Source organism: Akebia trifoliata, chromosome 3, assembly GCF_017979445.1.
Source record: "Akebia trifoliata isolate Shusen 1 chromosome 3, ASM1797944v1, whole genome shotgun sequence".
Lineage (NCBI taxonomy): Eukaryota > Viridiplantae > Streptophyta > Magnoliopsida > Ranunculales > Lardizabalaceae > Akebia > Akebia trifoliata.
Genome location: NC_141377.1, coordinates 29,988,333 through 30,014,329, shown reverse-complemented (window position 1 = coordinate 30,014,329; position 25,997 = coordinate 29,988,333). Strand labels below are relative to the sequence as shown.

Here is a 25,997-nt window from a genome sequence, read left to right as displayed (position 1 = left end):
TGGCAAGTTCATTCAATGTTAAAAAAAGAAAAAAAGGCTTTACCATGTCCTGTTCCTAAAAGTATTTCAGGAGCCAAATAATCAGGTGTGCCAACAGCAGAACGCTGTTGCCGTCTTTCCCGCTGATTCAATTGCTCGGATAAAGATAACTGAGGTTCATCTTCTTCAAGTAGTGATGTACCACTAACTGCTGGACCAGATAAATCATCAGTGCTGTTGATGAGACCAACCTTTGAAAGCCCAAAATCTGTCAACTGTTCAGAAAGATAGCCAGATTTCTTTCAGATGCAAGTAATGATACTAGTGTTCAATAGTAACAATTTCTGGAAAGAGGGTAAGGTAAATTATTGATACCAGTAATCCAGAATAAATAATAGCTCAATAGGAAAAAAGGAAACAATAGCGCAGCAAAAAAGAAATCAAAAGGCAAGTGCCTTGAGGCGCACCTCAATACAGGGTGAATAGAAGGTGCCTTAATACATTTGAGGCAGGGAGTGTAAGTGAGGTGTGCTAAGGTGCACGCCTTGACCGCACCTCAGTCAAGGTGCAAGGAGCACACCTCATTAAAAATTGAATAAAATATATGTATTTTGTTCAAATAAGACATCAATTTTAGAGTTGATTGTGTAATCTTTACAAACACAATAGATTTATTTTAAGGGATAAAAAAAACATTTTTTTACCATTAAAAATGTTTAATTTTACATTTTTATTCAGCACGAGCCCATCGGGATCGGGTTAAGACTTAATCAACTTAGGCCCAATAGAGGTACAAGTTTGGTCTTAGGTAGAGTATGCCTCTTTTGGGCTGGATTCAGGCTCAACCAAGCCCAGCCTGATCCCACTCATTGACAAGTCTAGTTGTCTTTGTGCTGTAGCAAGAACAACATGTGTTGTTGTTGGTCATTCTTCTTCTTCAGATTGAAGTGCTTAATACTTCAACTTGTTTATAAAATTCACTTTTATACATGTTAGGATTGTAAAATATCCAGAACTCATTTTTTATTGGAAATAATCCAGTTATTTCAGTATATTTCAATCCTAGTTGTTTTAGTTTTTTTTTTTTCTTATGTGTAAGTGCATTCATGTCCATTAACTCTTTTATTAATATAAATATCTACCAAGCTCTCAAAAAGAGACTTGACAAGTACTTTCTTCAATTCTTCTTCGTATTAGAGCACAGGGATTTTCGTCCCCCTCCTTGGTTCCCCTCTTTGTTTTTCGCCCCTCCTTCTCCCCTTTTTCTACTCTCCTTTATTCCCTTGATCTTGAGACCTACCAATCTAGAGCAGCTTCGTTAGACCTTCTCCCCTTCGGGGACCTTTTTTTCTCCTTTTGTTTCTTATTCCCTTTATCACATGTTGCAATAGAGATTTGATCACATGCTGCGATGGTTTTCTGAAGGGGTGCACATGGTTTGGATTTTGGCAAAATTAGAACCAAACCAATCCAATTACCCTATAGAACCGAACCAATCCAAACCAACCTTAGTTCAAATTGGTTCGGATCGGTTCTCGGTTCTCATACTTATTATTTTCAATAGTAAAATTAAAATAGTTAAAACTTAAAACTAAGCAAAATAAATATTAAACAAAGCATCACGCATAACACATAACACACATAAACAAAGCATCAACATACTTATTATTTCAACATAAACAAAGCATCACGCATAACACATTAAAAATAAAAATCAATTAACACTTACATTGTAAAAGATGATTGAAGATCAAAGTCATTCTTAAAACCAAATGTTGTTTGTTGCTTGTTCAAAGTCGAAATCAAATGTTGCTTGTTGCTTTGTGATTAAAAGTAAGGGATCACATTTTTTATGAGTTTTTTTAGAAAAAAACAGAAGAAATGAAGTTGAAGACTTTAATGAGTTACCTCTAACACACTAACACAGTTGAGAGAGAGAGAGAGAGTAGAAGAACGAAACTAAGAAAGGGTCTTATATATATACATATAGATATAAAAATTGGTTCGATTCTATTATACCCCTAATCCGGAACCGAACCAAATCAATCGGATTTTTTTTTTAACAATCCACACCTGAACCAATCCAATCCAAAAGGCTCGTATTGGTTCGGTTCTCGGATTTACCCAATCCAATGTGCACCCTTAGTTTTTTGTGCTATGTTTCTTACCATACAATAGGGTTTCTATCTTTGATAGGCTTTTTCGGTTCATCTTTTGCCCTACGTTAGGGTTTCTCCCCAAGATTATCCTTCGGTTGTACTGTTGGATGCCTTTTAAGAATTGCGGCAGCAAGAGCATGGTTTATAGAAGGTTGTGATAGCCTCAACAGAATTTGTGGAGGCCTGCGCCAGCACCTAGGTGCCTTTGGAGACCTGCGACAGCAGCAGCAAAGCCTGTGTAGGCTTGCAACAGCACCCGAGGTGCCTTTGGAGACTTGTGACAGCAGCAGAAGAGCTTGTGCAGGCTTACAACAGCACCCGAGGTGCCTTTGGAGAACTGCGACAACAGCAGCAAGGTTTGTGGAGGCTTGCGACATCCATTGTAAGGACTGCGAAGTGCTGCAATAACAACTGCAGCACCTTTGAAGACTTGCAACAAAACTTGGGGTGTTTTTGAACATCTGCGATAGCAACAGCAATGTTTTTGGAGTGTTTGTGGTGTGTTTGAAAACCTACGACAACAATAACCTTGTTTGTGGCATCCCTTGTGGGACTGTGAAATGTTGCAACAGCAACTGTAACACCATTGAAGGCCTGCAACAGCAGCAGCAGAGCAACCACGACTTCCAACACTATTCTTGGGGCTAATTATTCAGCCCAACGTATTACCACTGCTCTTCTCGATGGTTAGAACTTTCAGTCATGATCTCGATCTGTGCGACTTTATTTGGACAATAAAAAAAAAATCTGGATGGCTCTCAAGCACCATTACTAAACCACCCCTTACTGATCCCAAATTTGAACCATGGGAGATTGACAATTGTACTATCTTTAGGTGGCTATTTAACTCCATGGAGCGGCACATCTATACCATGTTTATGTACCATGCATCTATCTCATCTTTGTGGTCAGCACACACTCAGACATATGCGCATGCCAGGAATGACTACAGGATTTATTAGCTTTATCGAGACATTGCCCAAGTTACCCAAGGGACTCAGAGTATAGCTGATTACTTTAGATTTCTTCAATCACGTTGGGAAGAACTTTCTCATTATGAGTCTATAGTTGAGTTGTCTGCAGAAACGGCTGAGTATGTGGTTAAGAAGATTGCTCGACATCAGACCTACCAATTTCTCATGGGTTTACGTCCTGTGTTTGAGGCACTTCGGACACAGATTCTCAACACCATTCCTATACCTTTTTTATTTGAAATATTTGTGACCATTGACAGTAATGAGCGTCGTCGTCATATTATTCCTTCTCAGACTCAAGTCCATGGTATTATTTCTACTCCAACTACAAATCAGATGGCTCTAGCAACCAACTCAAGTTTCTCCAACTCTCGTTATGGTCATAACAGCCGCGTACGTGGTAAAGGGAGTGGCCTTCTTTGCAATCATTGTGGGAAGACAGGCCATGAGAAAGCCCATTGCTTTCCGCTCTATCCCCATCTATTGTGATCTCCAGTCACTCTGTCTTTGGGACAATCTACTCCCCGTGCCGTTACAATGGAGTCGTCATCCACTCCTCTCAATGATCCTCATTCTTCACTTGGCACTATTGATTTGCAATAACTACATACTCAAATTGCCATCATTGTCCAGGATCAGATTCATGCTCATACTCACTCATCTTCAACTGTGGCCTCAATTACTATGCCTCCAGGTACATCATCTGTTTTTCATGTCACTTAACTACATACTCAAATTTCCATCATTGTCCAGGATCAGATTCATGCTCATACTCACTCATCTTCAACTGTGGCCTCAATTACTATGCCTCCAGGTACATCATCTTTTTTTCATGTCACTTAATCTGGCTCTGCTCCTCTAACATGAGTTATTGATTCTAATGCCTTTGATCACATTACCGGTGAGTCTAGCCATTTTACTTCTACTTTTCCTACCACTCATAGGAAGATTCGTCTTGCTGATGGATCTCTGACACCTATCCACAGCAAGGGTATCATTCCTTTATCCTCTAGGATTTTCTTAGATTTTGTGCTTTATGTCCCTCACCTATCTCTTAATCTTGTCTGTGAGTAGTATTACTAAATCTCTAAATTGTCCAGTTACTTTTTTTCCTACTCACTGTATTTTTCAAGACCTGACTTCGAGGAGGATTTTGGCAAGAGGTATAAGAGGGATGAGTTGAACTTGTTTGGATCTCAACCTACTACTGTTTCAGCTTCTGTGCTTCTATCCTCTAGGAGCCACATGTTTTCATTTCAAACTCTAATTTTATGGCATGCTCGTTTAGGACATGTCAATTTTCAGCACTTATGTCTTTATTCCCTACTTTAAAAACTACTTGTAGTGGACACAAATTTCAGAACTCTACGTGTGAACTTTCTAAACACACGTACTTTTTATATTCCTCGTATGCATTGGTTTAATGCAATATTTGATTTAATTCATTCTGAAGTGTGGGGGGCTTCCCCTGTTACTGTTTTTAATGGTCATAGATATTATGTTACATTTATAAAGGACTATTCTTGATGTACTTGGATTTTTTTGATGCATTCTTATTCTGAGATGTTCCTTATTTTTGTTAATTTTCTTAAAATGATTCAGACTCAGTACAACATCACTTTTAAATCTCTTAGGTCTGATAATAAGGGGAATATATCTCTGATGGGATTCGTTCTCATCTTTATGAGCATGGTAAACTTCACTAATTGACTTCTCCTTATACTCCTAAGAAAAATGGGGTGGTGGAACGCAAAAATCGCCACCTCATGAACATTGTCCATTGTCTTTTTCGAGGAATGCATGTTCCTAAGGCATATTGGAATATGGTAGTCCTCACTGCGACTTTTCTTCTTAATCGCGTTTTGAGTTGCACCTTAGAGGGATAGGTACCTCTTCATGTCCTTCAACCTGATAGCAATTTCTTCCCCATTACACCTCGAGTCTTTAGGTGCACGTGCTTTGTTCAGGACAGTAGTCCCAATCGCACAAAATTGAATGACAAAGCCATTCGATGTGTTTTCTTAGATTACTCCTCTATGTCAAAGGGATTTCGGTGTTATGACTCAGTTTCTCATCATGCCATACACTATCTTGATGTTACTTTCTTTGAAAATGTTTCCTACTTTCGGGCCACATTTACATTACAAGACCCGTCTCCTATAATGTTGCCTTATCCATCTTCGCCAATACTTAAGGTCTACACTCGTCGCCCTTGCCCTTCTCCACCTTTGCTAACATCTTCCTTGGACTCAAGTATATCATCTCCCACATCTACACATATACCTACTCTTATCCCGTCTATTTCTGACTTTCACTTGCCTATTACAATTTGCAAATGTAAGCAAGGGTGTGTAACTACCCAGTTTGTTTCCTATCAGGGTCTTTCTTCCTCTTATCAGGCCCTTGCAGCCACTGATTCTATTTGAGTTCCTTGGTCTATATCAGAGGCTTTGCAAGACCCTCAGTAGACTAAAGTTATGACTGTTAAGATGGATGCTTTGCAGAAAAATAATACCTGGGAACTCGTTACCCTTCTATCTGAGGAGCGAACCGTTGGCTGTAAATGGATCTTCCCCGTAAAATATCTTGCAGATAGCATTGTTGATCAATATAAGGCACACCTAGTTGCTAAGGGGTTTACATAGACTCCAGGAAAATATTTTAGTATCACGTTTGCTCATGTCGTCAAACTTTACACTGTTCGACTTCTTATCTCTTTAGTTGCATGTCATTCCTGGCCCCTTCACCAACTTGATGTGAATAATGCATTTCTGAATGATAATTTGACTGAGGTTATTTATATAGACCCTTCTCCTAGGTTTCGTCTTCAGGGGAGTATTCTGAAAAGGTATGACACCTCAAATTTCTGTATAGCCTGAAACAATCCCCGCAAGCCTGATTTCTACGATTTTCTAAGATTATTTTATCTATGGAATTTTCTAGATGCCACTCAAATCATACTTGCTTTCTTCGTCGAGGAGTGGATGGTCGTTGCACCATTGTCTTGATTTATGTGGATGATATTATCGTGATCGGAGATGATACATAGTGGATTGACAAAGTTAAGATGCTATTAGGTCGTGTTTTTTAGGTTAAGAACTTGGATCCACTCAAGTACTTCTTAAGGATAGTAATGGTCCTATCTCACCGTGATATGTCGCTGTCTCAATGCAAATTCACATTGGATCTTCTTCAAGACACTGGGATGCTTGGTTGTCATCCTGCCTGTTCCCCTATTGATCAAAATCATCATCTTCATGCCGAATCTAATAAAATTTGATCGGATCCCTCTTCTTTTCACAGACTCGTAGGTTGTCTAACTTATCTAACTAACACTAGACCGAATTTGTCCTTTGCGGTTAGTGTGGTCAATTAATTCGTGTAAATTCCATGTACTTATCTTGATGTCGATTATCGTATTCTTCGTTACTTGAAGCCACATCCTGATCTTTGGCTTTTCTACTCTTCCATGACTCAACCACATTTGTCTTATTTCACAGATATTGATTATGTTGGTTCTCTTACAAATAAGAGATTTTGATTTCTATACTTTCCTTGATGATAACCTAATCTCGTGGAAAATAAAGGAACAAAATGTGATTTCTCATTATTCTACTGAAGCTGAGTATTATGTTATAGCCCTTAGCACATGTGAGTTTATTTGGCTTCGATATTTGCTAACAGAGTTGGGATTTCCTATTTATGATTCCTCCGCTTTGTTTTGTGACAATAAGTCTGCTATCATACTTGTTTCTGACTCAACTCTTCACGAAAGAACTAAGCATAAAGTTGATGTTCACTTTTTCAAAGAGAAAGTTCAATCTGGTGATCTTCAGACAATCTTTGTACCTTCTTCAAATCAACTTGTCAACATGCTTACAAAATCTGTTGGTCCTTTCACTAATTCTCATCTTGTCAAGCTAGGTTTAGTTGATATATTCGCCCCAACTTGACGGGGAGTATTAGAAATAATCTAGTTATTTCGGTATATTTCAATCATAATTATTTTAGTAATAACTTTTATTATTTTGTTTCTTATGTGTAAGGGCATTTATGTCCATTAACTCTTTTATTAATATAAATATCTACCAAGCTCTCAAAAAAAAAGACTCGACAATTACTTTCTTCAATTCTTCTTTTTTCACTATTTTATTCTTTTTAATAATATTATAATTACACTATAATTTTATTGTGCCTTGCTTCACTCAGGTGTGCACCTCGCCTTGCGCCTTACACCTCAGGCATCAAGGGACCTTTTCACCTTAAGTGCACCTTTCACCCTTAACTAAACCTAAAAAACCATTTGACTTGATTGAATGCAAGGCGGTAAGCATAAGACATACTAAGTGAATGATCATACAAAAATCAGCTGTGTTCTGAGGTGAATTTATGCTTGTCTTGCAAGTTTACTAAAGTATCCTAGAGGTCGTGGAGTTCTTTCCTCAGTTTCAATGTCCAAAACTTAGCCTAAGGTAATTGAACAAGTTCAAATTTTCCAGATGTAGGCAGTTAAACCAAATCATTTATTCTTTAGTCGATGCCCACCAACATAGCATCGCCATGGTGCCATGTCATATGCGCTATGCAAGGTGGTGGCACACTATAGGATCCATTTGCCAATAGGGTCCATTTGCCAATATTAATAAAGCAACCACACAAAACTCGTGTTAAAACCAGGCGGGGATTCTTAGATGGACCACTGGTTTGTTGGCCAATAGAGAACGTAGGAACATCTATGCTTCTGAAAAACCATATAATTAACAAAAGTTCTCACAAGTTAAATGCAAAAATCGACCTAAAGTTTAACTACGTAAGGGGGAAAAAAAGGGTTAAAAAAAACAGAATTAAAAAATCATCAAATTAGTTCATTATATAGGTAAGTTCATCATAGGGAAATATCCCAGCCTTTTTTCAACAAGATGGATGTAGTTGTAAAGGAACAGTAAACTAGGGCATAAAATGGGTCGGATTTTATACAAAATCCGAGTGATCCGATATCCGAATTTAATGGGTTTGGGTCCTTGGAATAGATCTAAATCAAAAAATGGGTTGAATATGGTTTGATATCCCATGATCCAAGTCACGTACGGATCCATCCATATATCCGCTTAGATCCAAATTTATATATTGCTTTGAAAATTATATTTACAAAATATCATTTTCTACCATAAAATACAATAGTATAGCAATTAACAAAAAAGTATAGAAGAAAAATGTTGAACCATCCGAAATAATCTAACCCGATCCGACCCAAATCAAGCAATTCAGTCGGCTTGGCTCCGATCCGGATCAGATTAAGTGAAATCAAAATGATTCGGATATGGTTTATATAATAGGATCCGAGTCGGATTTGGATCCAGATAAAGAAATTCAGATCTGAATATGGGTATAATCAGATCCAAGCCGAATCTGACCCATTTAAGCCATACTATAAACAGCTTTGATGGTTTTATTCCTCAGAAAGTAAGAAATAGAATTTTAAAATCCATCCAAATATATATATATATATATATATATATATATGGGGGCGATTCAAGGGACACATGTAAAAACAATGGTTTTTCAAAATATGGGTTAGAGGTTTTGGATTGACTGATTTTTTGCGAGGATGGTCACTATGATGAGAAGATCATCCTCACAAAAAATCAGTTCAATCTGAAACTTCTAAATCCATCAAAAGTGATTTACAAATTATTGACAAAAATTGGCAAAAAATCGACGGTCCACATTCTAAATCACTTTTAATGGGGTTAGAAGTTTCAGATTGGACTGATTTTTTTTTTCGGATGATCTTCCCATCATAGAGATCATCCTCACAATAAATCAGCTCAATCCGAAACTTCTAACCCATATTTTGAAAATTTATTAATATTACATTGTTTTTTCATATGTCCCTTGATCCTGACCCTATCTATCTATATATATATATATATATATATGGGAAATGTTCAGCAACAAACATTTTGACAAACATTTTGGCAAAACATTTTTCAAAACATGGGTTAGAGGTTTTGGAATGGGCTGATTTTTGGTGAGGATGATCTCCACGGTGAGGAGATCATCATCACCAAAAATCAGCCTATTCCAAAACTTCTAACCCCATCAAAAATGGTTTACAAAAAATGGACGGTCCACGATTTTTCAACTTGTAAACTGGGGCTAGAAGTTTTGGAATGGGCTGATTTTTGGTGAGGATGATCTCCTCACCGTAGAGATCATCCTCACCAAAAATCAGCCCATTCCAAAACCTCTAACCCATGTTTTGAAAAATGTTTTGCCAAAATGTTTGTTGCTGAACCGGACCCTAAATATATATATAGATAGAGAGAGAGAGAGAGAGAGAGAGAGAGAGAGAGATTCTAGCATAACAAGGTACCTCATATATCATAATTCAATGCAGACACATTTTACCAAAGGTTTATTATGTCATGAACATCAAGATAAGGCCAAACATGTTGAGAACAAATACCTAATACTCCTGGTTTTTTTTTTTTTTTCTTTTTGAATGGGGAATCTTGGGGTTTCAATGAAACCAAAGAAAAAGAGGATAAGTTTCTTCATGGAATACGAGACGTAGAAACGTATGGGTAATAACCAAATGGTAAACAAAAACTAGTAGGATAAATAATAAAAACAACCTCATTTAAAGGATACAAGTGGTAATTGAATAATAGCAATCCATTTAATGCATCTCAAATACAATTTTTATATAGAAAACAAGATCGATAAGAAAGGTTAATAAGTAGCACATCCAACATAGTTCTATTCCATTCCATCACAAAGAGGAGTAAAAAACATACTAACCTTTAAATGACCATCATGCGCAATCAACAAATTATCAGGCTTCAAATCACGATGAACGATACGCAAGGAATGTAAATATTCCAAAGCAAGCACCTGCACATCAAGTTGCATTCAGAATTTTATTTTATTTTTGTTCATAAATGGTACATAACAACTGACATAGAAAATTCATATTACAATTTCCGCGATATATATACGAGCAACATCTTCATCCAAGCAACCTAAGTTTCTTAACAACGAGTACAGATCTCCCCCATTCAAGTACTCCATCACAAGATATAGGTTCTCACGACATGTAAATGAATAGAAGAAGCGCACCTGATAAAATTCATATTCAAATTAAAATGGAATCAATTATTTCTTAAGTTGAAAAAGCAATGCTTTACTTGCTAGAGCTTCTCACCACAAAAGGATTGCGAACTGAAATCAAGATATCACGCTCAGCTAAAATACTCTCCACAGCATTCTTGCGGATCATATCTGCTTTTCTAAGAATCTGCGCACATGGATGTAAATTGAAAGAAATGACAAAGTAGTGGAGAAAACTAGGTTTTATAATTATCGGGAACGGAAACACAAAAATATCAGGGTTTGAGATGAACTAGTACACTGTGAAACATGGAGAATATCTAACACTCCCGTCATTTTAAAAAAAGGAAGAGTATCCATACTCCCAGCAAACACACATGCACACATTAGAAAAATGGATGTGGGTTACTAGCACACCTCACATGAGTTTACTTCCAAATATTATTTCGATCAAAAATCAGCCCAAATAAATCGGGAAAAAAAAACCTTAAATGATCATTTATCTTTTATTCAAAATAAAGCATGCATTTCAAACCAGATACTATAATTAAATGTTTATAAGTAACACATCCTAATCATTTTATGTAACGCCCCCACTCTTAACCAGGTAACAATATTGTCCGCTTTGGGTTTCCTCTCACAACTTTAAAACGAGTTGTTACAAGGTAAGGAAATTGAATTACCTATAGCCCAGAATCTCGGACGTTCCCTGGTCGATGTGGGACTAACTTCACCCCCATCCCTGTTATTCCACCCCACAACCACAAGCTCAGCCACACATGCCTAATCGAGCACAAGTCCAGCCAGTAGCGCACTGGCAAGGGAGTGACAACACTCCCCACCTAACGGGAGAGCCGTCCTCGGCTCTGATACCATCAATAACGCCCCCACCCTTGACAAGGTATTATTTTTGATACTTGGTCAAAGGTGAGGGTGTTACATTTTATATGCAAACTATTAAGAGTCTTTCTATCAGATCACTATTATCAGTGTAAGGAAAACAGTAGGGCTTAGACGATCAAAGAAGTAATGCAATATTTCTGCACTGACAATGCACCAATTCAATTTTTAAAATTGTTGGGTTTAGAAATTGTTTCTCTTGAAAAGGATCTTAGATATTCTATTTATGTCAATGAAATGATTTCTAAGTTTTTTTTTTTTTTTTTTTTTTTTTTTTTTGCTAGGAAAGCGAGATTATTGGTCAGTAATTAACACGTGAAGGCAACTTTTGAACCCAGGTTGAGGTATCAACACTCATAGACTTTAACCAACTTCAAGTTTATATGATGATAAAGAAATTTTATACAGCATTAAAGCAATACTTACATATACTCAATCAGAAAGTACAGATATTTGTAGCATGAAAACATATAAAATAAAATAAAACAAAATAAAAAACATTACCCCAGTACCACTAACAATTTTTTTATGAGGGATAAAATTATAATTCTGAAGAACTTGCAGGATTCCCAAGACTAAAATCACCCAAGAGAAAAATAAAGTAAAATCATCATCAACAAAGCCTTATCCCAAAATTTTGGGATCAGCTGAATGAAACTTGTCCCAAAATTTAATTCTGTCTAAAGCCTTCTGTCAGCTCTTGTGTGTTCAAGAAAAAATATAACAAAATAATATAGGGAAAAAAATGAAAATGTTAAAATGAATGATAAAAAATCAGCAGTGTGCAATGTATCTAACATAAAAAATTGTCAATACCTTTATCGCAAAAAGATCACCCGTTGTTCTCTTCTTTGCCAAGAAAACCCGGCCAAAAGCCCCACGACTGATTGGCTTTATAATCTTAAAGTCGTTAATAGAAATACGGTCCTTAGACCCAGCGGTGGTGTGATTAGGGCTCGTTCTCAAACTACGAACCACATCATCTTCTAATGGGGCATCTTCATCAATTATTGTACTGGTTAAATCAACTTTCTCAACATCAACTAGCTCGCAAAGCTGTAAGTATTTTTCCCTGTTGAATCACAACCATCAAGTTTTGAAGCAAAAGAAGTTTTAAGACACTTTTAGGAAAATGTGAGATTCAGAAAAGAACACACCTAATCAATTTCTCTATGCGTGTTCCAAATGTCTCCACTGTAAGAGCATCTAGCTTCCTGCGGTCAATTACAACTCGCAAGTCTTCAAGACAGGACACCAAATAAGACACTGACTGATCATCATCCATGGGTGTATTTGCTACACATCGAGCAATATCAGCAAGTTCATTCATCTGCATTAGCCCAAAAGATATTTATAAATAGCTCAGAGACCATAAAAAAAGATTTTCTACACCAAGAATGCTGTCATTATTGCAAAGAAGTAAAGAATGTCCCTATCAACAAAGACTGCACAATCAATCAGAAGTTCAATAATTTTCCGTTGTATATAATGGAAAGAAGCATTGAACAATGATGTCAACGGAATTTAATGCCAACGACTATAGACATCTCGATCATTTACCCTCCAATGGAACTCAAGGCTGAATGCTAACATCCAACACTCAAATTAAATCATGTCTAGATGTCAGAGAAAATTATTTTCCACGGTGATTTACCATTTACCGAGAAAATTATTTTCCACGGTGATTGACCATTTACCCAAGAAAATAAAGTGGAAAAAAAAAAAAAGAACAGGGTTCTTTAAGGAGAGAAGCACATCTCTGAAAGCAAAACGTGCCAGACCTCTTAGTGATGGGTACAGGGTAAATTTCCCTTTAACCTTAGGTGTGGAAGAAAGAGGTTTGCAAAGGTTCAAAAATGCTTTCAAATAGGGAGTAGGGTCTGTTAAACACTTAGATGCTGCAATTTCTTGACCAAATAGTGTCTTGAGAGAGCTGTCACGATTCAGAAAAAAGATAGCTAACGTCTATAGCTCAACCAGCGCAGATCAGAAATGTTGAGGTTTGATTACTGCAGCAGTCCACACACATTACCTTTTATTTCTATTTGTGAAGTAGCAGAATCAATTGTATTATATTATAAAGAGATATCAAGATAGAGAAGGAAATTGCCAGTGTTCAGAAGATCTATATTAACAAACTCTCTAACAAAGAATACTAACTCACATGTTTATTTTAAATTCAATTTTATTATAAAAAAACACACCTTGGAGTAGGAGCATGAAAGCCTCAAATTTAAAAATACTTTAGAATCCAGAGCATGAACGCTAGTATGTGTGAGTGAGTGAGGTACTGTTATTTAGGTTTGTGTCATATGGCCTAAATCATCGCCATTGTCCATGCCTTATCCCAGATATTGAGGTCTAGAACATGAATCCTATTTCACCCTTCAACACTAACTTAAGACAAAAGTTCAGCTAAGGTATGCGTGTTCATATCTTCCTACTATCATCTATGGGACCTTTCATCCTCTTAGACCCTTTGGATGGTACTAGATAAAGAAGTATAGCTACCCCAGGTTGACTGCTGATGTAAATAATGTGAAATAACTTAATTAGGGAAGGGCCTAAATATTTAATTTTCTATATTTTATAATTCTGATAATGTTTAACTCAAAGGGTGTCGTTCTTCTACAACATTCCCATTCCCACCCATGTCCATAGCTTGGTTTCCTCTTCCACTTGCCCTTGCTTTGTCCTAGACAATACTGCCAGATTGTAGTCAACCAGTCCCAGATAATCCAATCAGCAATCACCAAATAACCCTTCATTGATATTATTACTCACAACTTGTTCAAATTCAGATTATAAAAATTTGTTGATATTTATAAAATTATATCAAGAAAGAAAACAGGGCGATAGAAAAGGAGGTCAAAGAAACCCGTCTAGAGGGACCAAACAAGCAGAGCAAATCAAGTAGAAAGGAAACCAGCTTTCACCGAGGCACTTGATCCATTTAAAAACAAACTCTTCAAAGAAAATACCCATTAACTCTTTCAACATTTTCAACCAAAAGATAAGGAGAGCCTTCATGTCAATAACAACATTGTGAGTAGATTGTTCTTTCCCCTCAAAATCCTGATGTTCATCTCTTTCCCGAGACCCCAAGAAACTGCAAAAGGGATAAAAATTCTAGAAGATTTTTCCACTAAAAGAGAATGTTGAGAACTGCTAATTTTAGATACAAGATAAAGCAAATCAAAGAAGGGCCAAATAATGCAAGAAAGACTGAAAGAATGTGACTAGGTAATTTTGACAAGGTAACAGTGAATGATAATACAATTGACTGATTCCACTGGTTTTCTATAACAAGCAAAAATTGATTATTGCCTTCCCACCAGCAATCTTCCCAAAAATGAACCCTATTATCTTTGCTTATCTTGCACTTTACCTTTCAATTCAGGCAGGATGTTAAGGATAATCTTCCACACATGACATCCATCCGTAGGAAGATCCACTTTCACCACTCACCCAACCAAAACTCCTAAACTCCTCAATTCGTATTTTGCTTGGACTGGTCTAATCAGACCAAATCTCCAAAGCCACTGTGGATACCTATCCCACCTACTCTCCTAGGAGATCGAACTTTCTTCCAATAAATTACTGAAACTTATAAGAAAAAAAAAAACATTATTGAGAAGGAAAGGAAAACAAGGGGGGTCGAGGGGATCAACCCAAAACAACAAGAGAAACAAAGTTAAAAAAGAGAAAGAACAACAGAAACCCCGAACAACTACTCCGTTCAGAACTCCCTAGTAGTAAACAGAAATCAGATGGATGTGCACTACCCAAAAATAAAACAGCATTTGTATTCAGATGACCACAATTACAAGGATCAAAATTACAATTTTGTTATACATTAGATATTTGAATTTTTGCCTATTAGAAAAGTTCACTTCATGTACTGGTGGACATTCTAAAAAATCTGCATTAAGTGCTAAATTTAGAGAAATAGGAAATACCTGTGGAAGGTCTTCATGTTCAGAATATGCGCCCTTTCCAGCCAATAATATATCTATCTGGCTAGTCCTTGGTGTCAATAATGGAGATCGAGGAGTCATGCTATCAGCAGATGACGTCGTCATTCCTTGATCAGATTTCAAACCAAAACGAGTCCTACATGACATGGATGGAAGACCCTTTAGATCATCCATAAAAACATAACTATCAGATTCAGGAAGACAATCAAGCATGTCCTCGGAGCCCCTACGTGACCAATCACTGAACTTTGGAGATGGACCATCAGATTCTTCAGTAACACTCGAGTTTGAAACTTTTGTAACGTCAGGGCTTCCTACTGCATTCTGCAACTCCTTGGTTGAAAAGGACTCCATCATCTTTTCAAGTGTTTCAGCAATCCTTATAAGACGCTCGTTAACACTTACTCCATTCTGATCACAACTATCGGCAATTGCACAGATTCTTGAATGATCTTCCACATGAGAAGTTGGTACCTCCTCCTCACAAATTCGACAAATTATTGAATTTTCATCAGAAAGATTCTGCTGATCACCCCAATAACCCCAAGAAACTTTGTGGTGATGCTTGGAAGGATCTTTGGCAAGAGGAAGTTCAGGAGGCCTAATAGAAATCGTATCTGGGACAGAACTTTCAATACTGTTGTTTAGGACCTGAAATGAATCCACTTTGCTGTCATATTGTCCATCATTTGCTGGGATAGATTCTTTCTGGGTTTTAGATACTGGAGATGGGAGTTTCTTCCATGAAGCTATCCGATCCCTGCTGGCAGGTGAATCAAAGTTCTTTGCAGTTTCAACAGGAGATGATGAGAGGAAATTTGCAGGCTGTATCACATGTCCTGCCTTCCAATGTAAGCTATGCTGCTCTTGACTGTAAAATTTCCTTGCAGAGGCTGCCTTTGAACCCTTGGCAGCACTAAAACCTTTTCCATCTCTTACTGTGCTTGATGGAACTCGTTGTTCAGCAGAATGCATAACCCTAGATTGCCGAAGACCTAGAACATTCTCATCTTCGGGCAACCCACTTTCCTTGTGGAACTGCAACAACCGAGTGCATCTTGTCAGAATGAAAAGCATATGGGTATGAAGCTGCTTCAGCTTACCCATCGGAAGTTCTTGACGTCGATCGTCTAAATCCTGAACTATGCCTTCACACTGAAGCCAAAACTCGCCGGGTGTCATAACAGCACAGCGCCGTGCCATAACCAACAAATCTTCAATTGTTTCCTGCCATTCGGGATGTGTTTCTGCATTTTTTTCCAGAATTCCAACCACATCTGCAGCAAAAATAGCCAGATCAGAGTCCACTTCTTCCTTTGCTTTGTCAAACTTTGAGCGGATGGCAACCAAAACCTCCTGTATGCAACAAAATAGTTTGTTAGCAACCAAAGTGAATGCTAAAGGCACTATGTGCATTGATGCGGCAAAAAATAAAGCAGAACAAAATCTTGGAAGGTGAGAAGAAAAAACGCATCATACTTTACCTCCAAGTTATTTAATCCTCGGGGCTTCCAAAATGGAAATGGCCGAACACCTTTGGAGTTCAACTCGTGCGAAAAACTTTTAACATCAATAGGAAATCTCTTCCTGGGAGCACTTGTAACCCGAAGTATGGCTTGAAAACGAGGAGACTCAGACTCCTTGGGGGTTTCACAATCAAATGGAGTCTACAAGTAACAAATAATCAAACTTCACCAACATGCTACTAAACTAAATGAAATAAAAGCACACAAAAACGTATTCTGTATACTATATGCATGGAAAGTAACCAACAGGGAAGCCTTGACTACTACCTCGGGTGTACTAGCATCTGTACTTCTTAAGCATCCAGAATGACCCCATGAAGACTGCCCTGAAAGAGTTATTCAATGAATCAAATGGAGTTTTTGAACATATAGTTTACAATTTGTTAGTTCAAATTTAGGGACAGCAAATAATAGAAGCTCCATGGTATCACAAATGTCTGTTTTAAGGAGGGAAATTTAGGACAAGGGAGGAAAGCATAAATAAGGCAGGAATTATTGTCAAATAAGAAAATGGAAAAAAGCAATGGCAAAAAATCCAAAAGACAAGAAAGCACAGTAGATCTAAACGGTAATTAAGTAATCTAAATAGGTAATCTCATATGGGTTGAGAATCAAAGAATGGAGGTTACATAAAAAATAAAAATTATCAATGACAATTAGTTCATACGTGTCTAACTATAATTTACCCTGAAAAGTATAAAATTTATCAATAGCATCCAGAATGACCCCATGAAGACTGCCCAGAAAGGGTTATTCAAGGAGTCAAATGGAGCTTTTGAACATGTAGTTCACAATACGTTAGTTCAAATTTAGGGACAGCATATAACAGAAGCTCTATGGTTTCACAAATGTCTGTTTTAAGGGAGGAAATGAATTTAGGACTAGGGTGGAAAGAGTAAATAAGGCAGGTACCATTGTGAAATAAGAAATAGCAAAAAATCCAAAAGATGTGAAAGCGCGGCAGATCAAAACGAATTTGAGGGTTTGCACTGAGTGTGGCAGGCACAAGTATTTCTCACCTTCAATTGCAGAAGATACGCTAACCTTCATAGATTCTTCTCATACCAGTTAGATTTCAAAGAAGCCTTTTGTGCTGCTTTGAAGCAATTTCTGACATGATGATAAATTTGGAAAAACAAATGAGTTTCGAGGTTGGGAATGGCATGGACTCATTTGTCCAGATTGTTGGATTTAAAGTGGATAGGCTTCCTACATTAGACATTGGGCTTCTATTGGGGGCAAAATATAGATTTAAGACTAGGTGGGATCCAATTTTGGAAAAGAATAATAGCAGGTTAGCTTCATGGAAGACAAGGAACCTTTCAAAAGGGGGGAGAATGGTTCTTATAAAAAAAATACTTTATCAATCATTATGAAATCTTGTATGCCTTGCTTTGCATTCCAACGGGAGCAGTAAAAAGCATCGATAGATTAATTAGAGATTTCCTCTGGCATGATTCAGAAGATACACATGAGTTCCATCTTCTTAAGAGGAGGAAATTCTCTCATCATTGTTAAAGTACTCCGGAATTTTGGGCTAGGATCAAAAATCATGTTCCTCCATTCATTTATGTTTGAAGACATGTCTTTTGTTATTGCAGGTGCATTCAACTTTGCGCTAACTACCTCAAACCAAGTTCTTTTTAGGTCTTCCTCTCACTTTTTTAGAACCTACAACTTGTGTGTTCCTTCAAACTAGAGCTGTAAACAGCCTCCTTTGCACATGACCCAACTATCTCAATTCGACTTTCTCTTGGTTTATCGTCTACTGGAGTCTGGAGCTACTATATTTTCATGAATCGATCATTTCTAATTATATATTTCTAAATCGTTTTAGCCATTCAGTCAAATCAACGAACGTTTAAAATGGATTGAAACTAGATTTGAATTGTGATTTTAGAGAAGTATTGGTGGAAATCTGGATTTTTGTTGAACTGAAAGAAGTGGAATACAATTTTTGAAAGAAACGTATTTTGGTTGGAGAATGCGAACAGAAGTTCTCATTTGGGCACACATAAGCTTTTTAAAAAGAATATGCCTTCGTAAGCTTTTTAAAAAGAACATGCCTTCATAAAGCCTTATTTGGTATTATCACCATTTAAGCGGCTAAGCTCCCAGGTTACAGACAGGCCATGTCCAAACACTTGGGCACACAAGCCTTTTAACAACCAGGGGTAAGACAGAAGGCAGTAGCGGTTTTTTACTTCTTACACATAATGGAGAGGACAAATGGAGTAGAATAAAACAGCATAGTCTACGATCCATGAGCCAAGTGGGACAGAGAAATGTACAGACCCAAACGAGCTTCATTACTGCATTAATAAGAGAGTGGACAAACTATGGGTTGGAGAGTGGTGGTCTGGTGACACAGCACCCTCTACTCTAAATTTTACAATTAAATTTTCTTTAAGGGTGTAATTTAGTCTACTTTGGATTGTCCAATGCTGCCACCAATAGCCAGCTTGTTGGTTACAGTTGTTAAGGGTGCAACAAGGAAGCTTTGATAAATAAATTTCACTTACTCGGAAGAAACTCTTGTTAAAATTCCTTCTTTTCCCCAATAATTGCCACTCAATGAGATTCATATGCAACAAGGGTCAACAAAGATCTCTCTCACCATGACAATGAAACATCTGATTGTGAGAGTAGGCTACAGTCTTGATCTCAGTCAAACAAAATGTTGGTTCATTTTATCATTCAAGTTTGTTTTAGCGAAAAAGTGCATCAATCACATCAGATACAAATGAACAATCATTTCAAGAATATAGCCATGAGTAACAAAAAGGTACCCATTTCCGCATTGGAGTCGCAATTCTGTAACCGAAACCGAACCTGAATACTCGGACTCTGGTCTCTCGATTGCGTGCTCTCAGTTGACATACTGTCACAATTGCTCCCATTATCAACCCAATTTCCAGACAAGCCATTGTCCTGAATAAGTACCTTACTCTGACTCTTCTTTCCAGCATTTTTCCCCAACAATGAAGCTGAAGAAGACGATCCACCGGCCGCAACACTCCCACCCCTCGACAGATTACTGGGTCTGGCACCGAGTGTTGAACCCTTTTCGCCACGAAACCCAAAGAAGCTCTCCTGAGGCAATGGTCCTGATCTCGTTTTTATCCGATTCAATCCAAGCGAAGACGCAAGAATCGGAGAAGCCGTCGAAGGAACCTCCTTTACATCAGTTGATTTCCGCAATTTCGAAGGTGAATTAGTAATTTCTTTCCCTTTCATCTCTTTCTTCTTCTGTTGTTGTTGTTGTCGTTGCAGTTGTTGTTGTTGCTTGGAGGAATCTCTGATTGAGGTTTGAGGACTCCCGATACTACCGATCTGAAGCTCATCTTTCACAGATTTGACCTTTTTCTTCTCGGATCTGAGAGGGGAATCTGAATCTAAGGTTTGGGGACTGTTAGATCCGTCAGATTTTGAAGAATCCGATTTTTTCGAAGAGAAGAAACGTCCCTTAAATACCATTTTTGTTCGCTAGGGCTTTTCAGAGTTTGAGCTTGAAGTTTTAGTAGAGAGGATGGTGTAGAGTAGTTCTCATGAAAGACTGATAACGATCCAAATTTCAGAGTTGAAGAAAAGGGCAAGCTACGGTTGGAAGATAATATAGACTTGTAAAGTCTAATCAACCGAGGACAATAGAGAGAAGAGGGACTTGGACCTTGAAAGTTGGAAGTAAACCAAAGAAAAAAAAAAACGACAGTAATAATAAATTAAGATAATACTGATTTCTTTTATCATTTCTATATTTTATTAAGATAATTATCAAAAAAATTAATTTTTTTTATAAATTATTAAAATTAAATATTTTTATAAAATTATATTTCTTTTTAATAACTCGATAGATAATCCAGCGTTTTATATTATTTTATGAATTTGACTGATGAATATGTCTAAAGGTCTAATTTTTTTTATAAATTATATTTTTATCAGATTAAATACCATTTTAATAACTTGATGCATAATCCAGCGTTTGAATAATGAAAGTGCCTAAAGGCCTTAATAAGGAAATGACATTTTTGATGTTTTTATTTAAAATGCAATGTAAATTATTTGAATTATATGTTGATTTCTTGATGAAGAACTAGTAGATGGCCTGAAAATCATATAATTCTTTTGACAGATATTTTCAAAATTTATTTCAATTATTCCATCAGGATGTTCAGTTATGTTTTCTATTTGGTCTTCTTCTTTAGGAATTGACTCTTGTGCTTCTTCTATTTTCCAAAAGTTGTTTAAGTCAATAGTATCCCATTGAATTTGTTTTGGGGTTATTACTGTGTTTCTGAAATTTGTTAGGAACAAAGTTGTAAAGCTTTTTGTTTGACTTTGATAGGCGACATTTGGTATTAAAGACATCATAGATTTATAGTAGATTCTATAAATTATAGAAATATTTTCTGAATTAGGCATATTAAATCATTTTGTTTGAACCCCTAAGGTTAAAGATTTTGTTAATGTTGGATCTGTCAGTGAGACAGAAAAATTTGGGAAACAGTTAAAGAAAACTGGTCTATCATTTAAAAGAGCTTGGATCATTCCTATTAATTGATCGAAAAATTTAAGGTGTCTTCTATCTCTGACATGAGTCAGGATAGAAGTATTTAGGCCGGTTCTTGTTAAAGGAACGATGGCAACTTGTATTAAGCCAAAATGAATATAGTTATATTTTTTGCCTTGAAGTTTTTCTAATAAATTATAAGGTAGTAAAGGTATATTTTCTATTTTTGTTGATATTGGCAAAGATTGCTCTATAGTGTTTATTATGTAGTCATTTTTTAATTTTTGACTTATCTTTATAAATTTCTTTTGTTGGAACTTTTGGAATTGTCCAATTTTTTATAGATTGTTCTATATTTTCGTAAAATATTTCATCATTTTGTTTGATTAAAATTGATCTTATTGTTTCAGGTTGAGAAGAAGTATTTCCTATTTGTAATTTTCTTTTGAAGGGTTTTAAAATTATTTCTATTTAAACTAAATCAAGTCTTAACCCTTTTTATATCTAGTGACTGGTCAAGGTTTTACTACTCAAAGAAATCTGTCAAAATTTTATGAGATTTACTACCTGACTAGGAAGCCTCGAACCTAGATATAAAAGTTTTAAAATCTTCAATTTAGTTTATGTAAAAACCAAAGTAAAACTGACAAAAGAAAATTAAACTAATAAGAGAAATTACTAAAGAAAGTAATATAAAGGAATTTTACCTTGCTTTTGTCTTTACAAATTTTACTTACTTTACAATTATAACTTGGCTCTGATACCAGTTTACAGGATCAGCGTTTACTAATAAAAAGGTTGGCTTTTGCATAAACTTTTGAACAGAAGTAGGGTAATTGGTTGGAGAGGTAGGTCGGAGAAGGTCGGAGAATGGTCGGAGAGGTAGGTCGGAGAATTAGGTCGGAGAAAGTCGGATAGGTAGGTCTTATTTTTTCCGATGCCCCCCAAGGATGGTATTTGTCCTCTATTTATAGAAGAGATCAGATAGGGATAAGAGAAAAAGGTGTATGAATGCGTTTGGATAGATTCTCCAAAAAAAAAAGAGGACATGTGAGGATTACACGTGGAAAAGGTTAATTTGACCGATAGTATGTTGCATGTGAGTGTCACGTGAAGAGTATTAATTCGACCAACAGTTTGTTGCATGTGAGTGCCATGTGAAGAGTATATACTTGGCAAAGGCTGAATAGACTGACACTGTCAATGACTAACAGACCGACATTATCCCGACATTACTTTTGCTAGTACATAATGATTAAATTCATTCTTCTTTTGACCTGTTGACTGCTTCTGAGAAGGCTTTTGATGATAGTAGCACACCTGTATTATACATGTAGCACACCTGTATTATATATGTTTTATAATAGTATTATGTACAGATTTTTGGTTTAGAACAAAAATTGTTTTGCATCTTCATCATCATTTTCAAAGGGACTGTTGGAGGAAGAAGATCTTGCAGTAACAGACCCGCGGCTTGACATAGTATCTTTGAGGCTTTTGAGTTATTGGAAATTTTTTGCATCTGTTCGATTGCTATTAAAAAATCTTGAGCTGAAACTTTTGCTGGAGAAGTTGTTGGAGTAACCGTTGTTGAAGCAGCTGCATGAGCATAAGTTCTCATAGATGATTTAGTATGAGCTTTTGGTAAAGTTGGAAAATTTGATTGTGAAATCTTCAGAAGTGAGTTTTTTTGAGAAGATGATTTTACTGCTTTGGTTTGGTCATATTTATCCCACCATTTGACATAGACATTTTTGAAAAAAGTGGGAAAGCTATCTAGGATTTCTTTTGAATGATTCCACCTAAGTATCCACGGATATTTAGCATGAGCGAAGAATAACATGTTTTGATAGTGCAAATCTTCAATTTAAAATTTGTTATTGTTAACAAATTCTTCAAAGAGAGTGACTTGTTCGAAAGGGAGGATTTCTGAAATTGAGCCATAATTTTGCCACCATTGATTAAAGAATCAATAAGGAATTTGTTTATTAAAATTTTGACAAAATTGGATGAACCATGAGTGGGAATCTTTGAAATTTTGGATGAGGAGGACATATTCCCAAGCATTTTGATAATTCCAATAAGTATAGTGAATTTGTTGATTGGTAGGAGATTTGACATATTTGCAGGTCCAGAAAAATTCTCCCCAATCTTGGTCTGGTATTATTTTTTGAATTTTGATCTTTGAATAAGCAATTCGTCCATCTTGATCAAAATGGTGAGAGATGATTGCACTTTGAGCTTGTGAGAGAATGGCTTCATAAAATTTTGATGAAAGATTGGGTTGTTTGGGGTTAAATAGGTCATTTCTGGGAAATAGTTGCTTTTGAATTTGGGAGATGAATAATGTTTCATATTATTTTTGGGATAAGGAGAACAAAGCCTGGCTTATCTTATAAAGATATTCGGATTTGAGAGATATTGTAGAAAAACGAGAAGGAGATATTTCTATAGGGATCTTTTATTTTCCTTTTGACTTTTGTTGGCATTTGGAAGAGCTCATTGTGACTTTTGAAGAAATTCTCTGGTTAAAAAATTAGAAAGACTGTTTTGAAAACCAGGAATAAACTCAATATCAAATTCAAAGATTAAAAGTAAAGCTTGCCATTTAACAAAAATCTATTTTGAGACAAGGTTTTTTACATCTTGTTCTAAAACATTTTTTGCAGATTTGCAGTCTATTTTTAGTAAAAAAATTCGATTTAATATATCACTCTGAAATTTTAAAATTACCAAGACAATAGCTAAAATTTCTTTCTTGATAGTAGAGTAATTCTGTTAACAGGGATTCCAAATTCATGTTGTATATCTTATTATTTGTTCTTCATTTTCTGTTTTTTGTAACAATATTCCTCCGTATCATATTTCAGATGCATCTGTTTGAATTATTTTAGGTAGTTATGGATTCTGAATGTGTAAACAAGGCAGTACTCTTACGATTTGTTTAATTTTTTGAGCGGCTTGCGTATGATTTTTTGTCCATACTTTTTTTTGATTATTTTTTTTTTTGTGTTTTTAAAAAATCAAAAAGAATTTTGCGTTCTTCTTTCAGATTTTGTATAAAGTTGAGAACATAATCGAGACATCCTAAAAATCTTTGTAATTGTTTTTTATCTGTGATTTCATCAGGAAATTTATCAGCAAATTGTATAACTCTATTTATAGGGGTATATGTTTTATTTTCTATAGAAAATCCTAGAAATTGAATTTTTGTTGAAATAGTTTGATTTTTCTTTGGAAAGGACTAGCCCGTTTCTTAAGATTGTCTTTCTGAATAGGTAGAGATGTTTCCAATGAGCGTCTATGTTTTGAGAGAATACTAATATATCATCTATGTAGACTAATATGAATTTTGAAAATATATCGTTCATCATATTTTGAAACTCACTTGGAGTGTTTTTTAGTTCAAATGGCATTACGTTCCATTCGTAATGTCCAAAAGGGACAGTGAATGTTGTTTTAAATTTATCAGTATTTTTTATTTGTATCTGCCAGAAACCTGATTTTAAGTCAAATTTTGAAAAGATATTGGCTTCTATTAGAAGGTTAATAAGATCATGTTTGTTTGGAACAGGGTATCTTATTTATTGTAATACTTTATTAAGGGGCTTGTAATTTATTACAAGCCTAGGAGCTTCTCTTTCTAATTCTGCAGCATTTTCAACATAAAAGGCTGCACAACTCCAGGGTGATTTTGATTTTCTTATTAATTTTTTATTAAGGAGATCTTGAATTTCTTTTTTACATAATTATAAGTATCTGGAATTCATTTGGATGGGCCTAGCTTTTGTAGGAATATATTTTTCATTAAAATTTGGAATATATGGTAGGGACACTTGATGAGATTTTCTATACTAGAATGCATTAGGTACATCAGAACAACAATTTTTTATTAAAGTTTGATAGAACTGATTTATTTTTGTTTGTAATTTATTACTAGTAATATCTTGTTTTATTTTTTGAAATTATTTTTCTTGGTTAATCAAAATAAGTTGTTTTTCTTTGGATTTTATAAGGTTTATTAGTAAGTCAACTTGTCCGTAAGTAGGGGGTGTTACAAAATTAAAGAGTAATTCAGTATCGTTTATTTTACAGAGGATTCCTTCATGGGTCATTATAAATGATTGTATTTGATTTAAAAAAGAATTTTCTAATATCGCTTCTTGCTGTAAGTTTGGAACAATAAGAAAAGGTACTGGGATAAAAATCTTGTGTTTACATACATAAGAGTCTGTTATTTTATATTTAATAGTCATTTGTTTTCCATTAGCCGTTATTAACAATGTGTTTATTCGTTTACAATAGGATATAGGAATTGATCCCTCTTGTATACAATTTAAATTAGCTCCTGAGTCTATTAAGGCTATGAACTTTTTTGAAATTTTTTTTATTTTTTATAGTTATGGTAGTGTACCATTTTTTATATTTATAATAAGTAATTGTATTGAGAAATTCATTGGTTTGTATTTTCGTGTCTGATAATTTTTCTGATTCTGGTTGAATATTTGAAGACATTTGTAATTCAGATATCTGTTCTCTTAAAAAGTTAATTTCTTTTTTCAATTGGTTGATTTGATGTTGTAAATTAGAAAGGGTAAGGTTTGATGTGGATTCTTTTAATCCTATTTTGTTTACCCTTGAGTAAATATCTTTTAGAGAGTATGCTTGAAATGAGATAGAAACATTTTATTTTTTCTCAAACTCTGGCATATTATTTGATTCTTGATTTTTTATATTTTTCATTATTTGAATTAAATATTGATTTCGTTGGTCTTTATCTGAGATTTCATCTAATATTTTTAACATGAGTTTTTCATTTTCAGACAGGACATTTATTTGAAGCATATTTATTGAGGAAG

General features: G+C 35.6%; 1 protein-coding gene across 2 annotated transcripts in view; it reads right to left on the bottom strand.

The window, feature by feature from the left end:
- The window catches only part of LOC147406319 (putative serine/threonine protein kinase IREH1), a 39,266-nt gene extending 18,966 nt beyond the window's left edge, over positions 1–20,300 (bottom strand). Inside the window, exons 1-10 of one of the 2 annotated variants that reach the window (XM_086434269.1) lie at positions 19,418–20,300; positions 16,896–16,954; positions 16,587–16,769; positions 15,085–16,458; positions 12,283–12,455; positions 11,942–12,197; positions 10,320–10,412; positions 10,094–10,234; positions 9,917–10,009; positions 44–254 (exon numbers count right to left, since the gene is read on the bottom strand). In XM_086434269.1, coding sequence (XP_086290395.1) covers positions 44–254; positions 9,917–10,009; positions 10,094–10,234; positions 10,320–10,412; positions 11,942–12,197; positions 12,283–12,455; positions 15,085–16,458; positions 16,587–16,769; positions 16,896–16,954; positions 19,418–20,105 — 3,271 coding nt within the window. In that variant the 5' untranslated portion in view covers positions 20,106–20,300. The remainder of the gene's footprint in view (positions 1–43; positions 255–9,916; positions 10,010–10,093; positions 10,235–10,319; positions 10,413–11,941; positions 12,198–12,282; positions 12,456–15,084; positions 16,459–16,586; positions 16,770–16,895; positions 16,955–19,417) is intronic. The other variant, XM_086434270.1, reaches the window with a different exon arrangement.
- Positions 20,301–25,997: the final 5,697 nt, after the last annotated feature.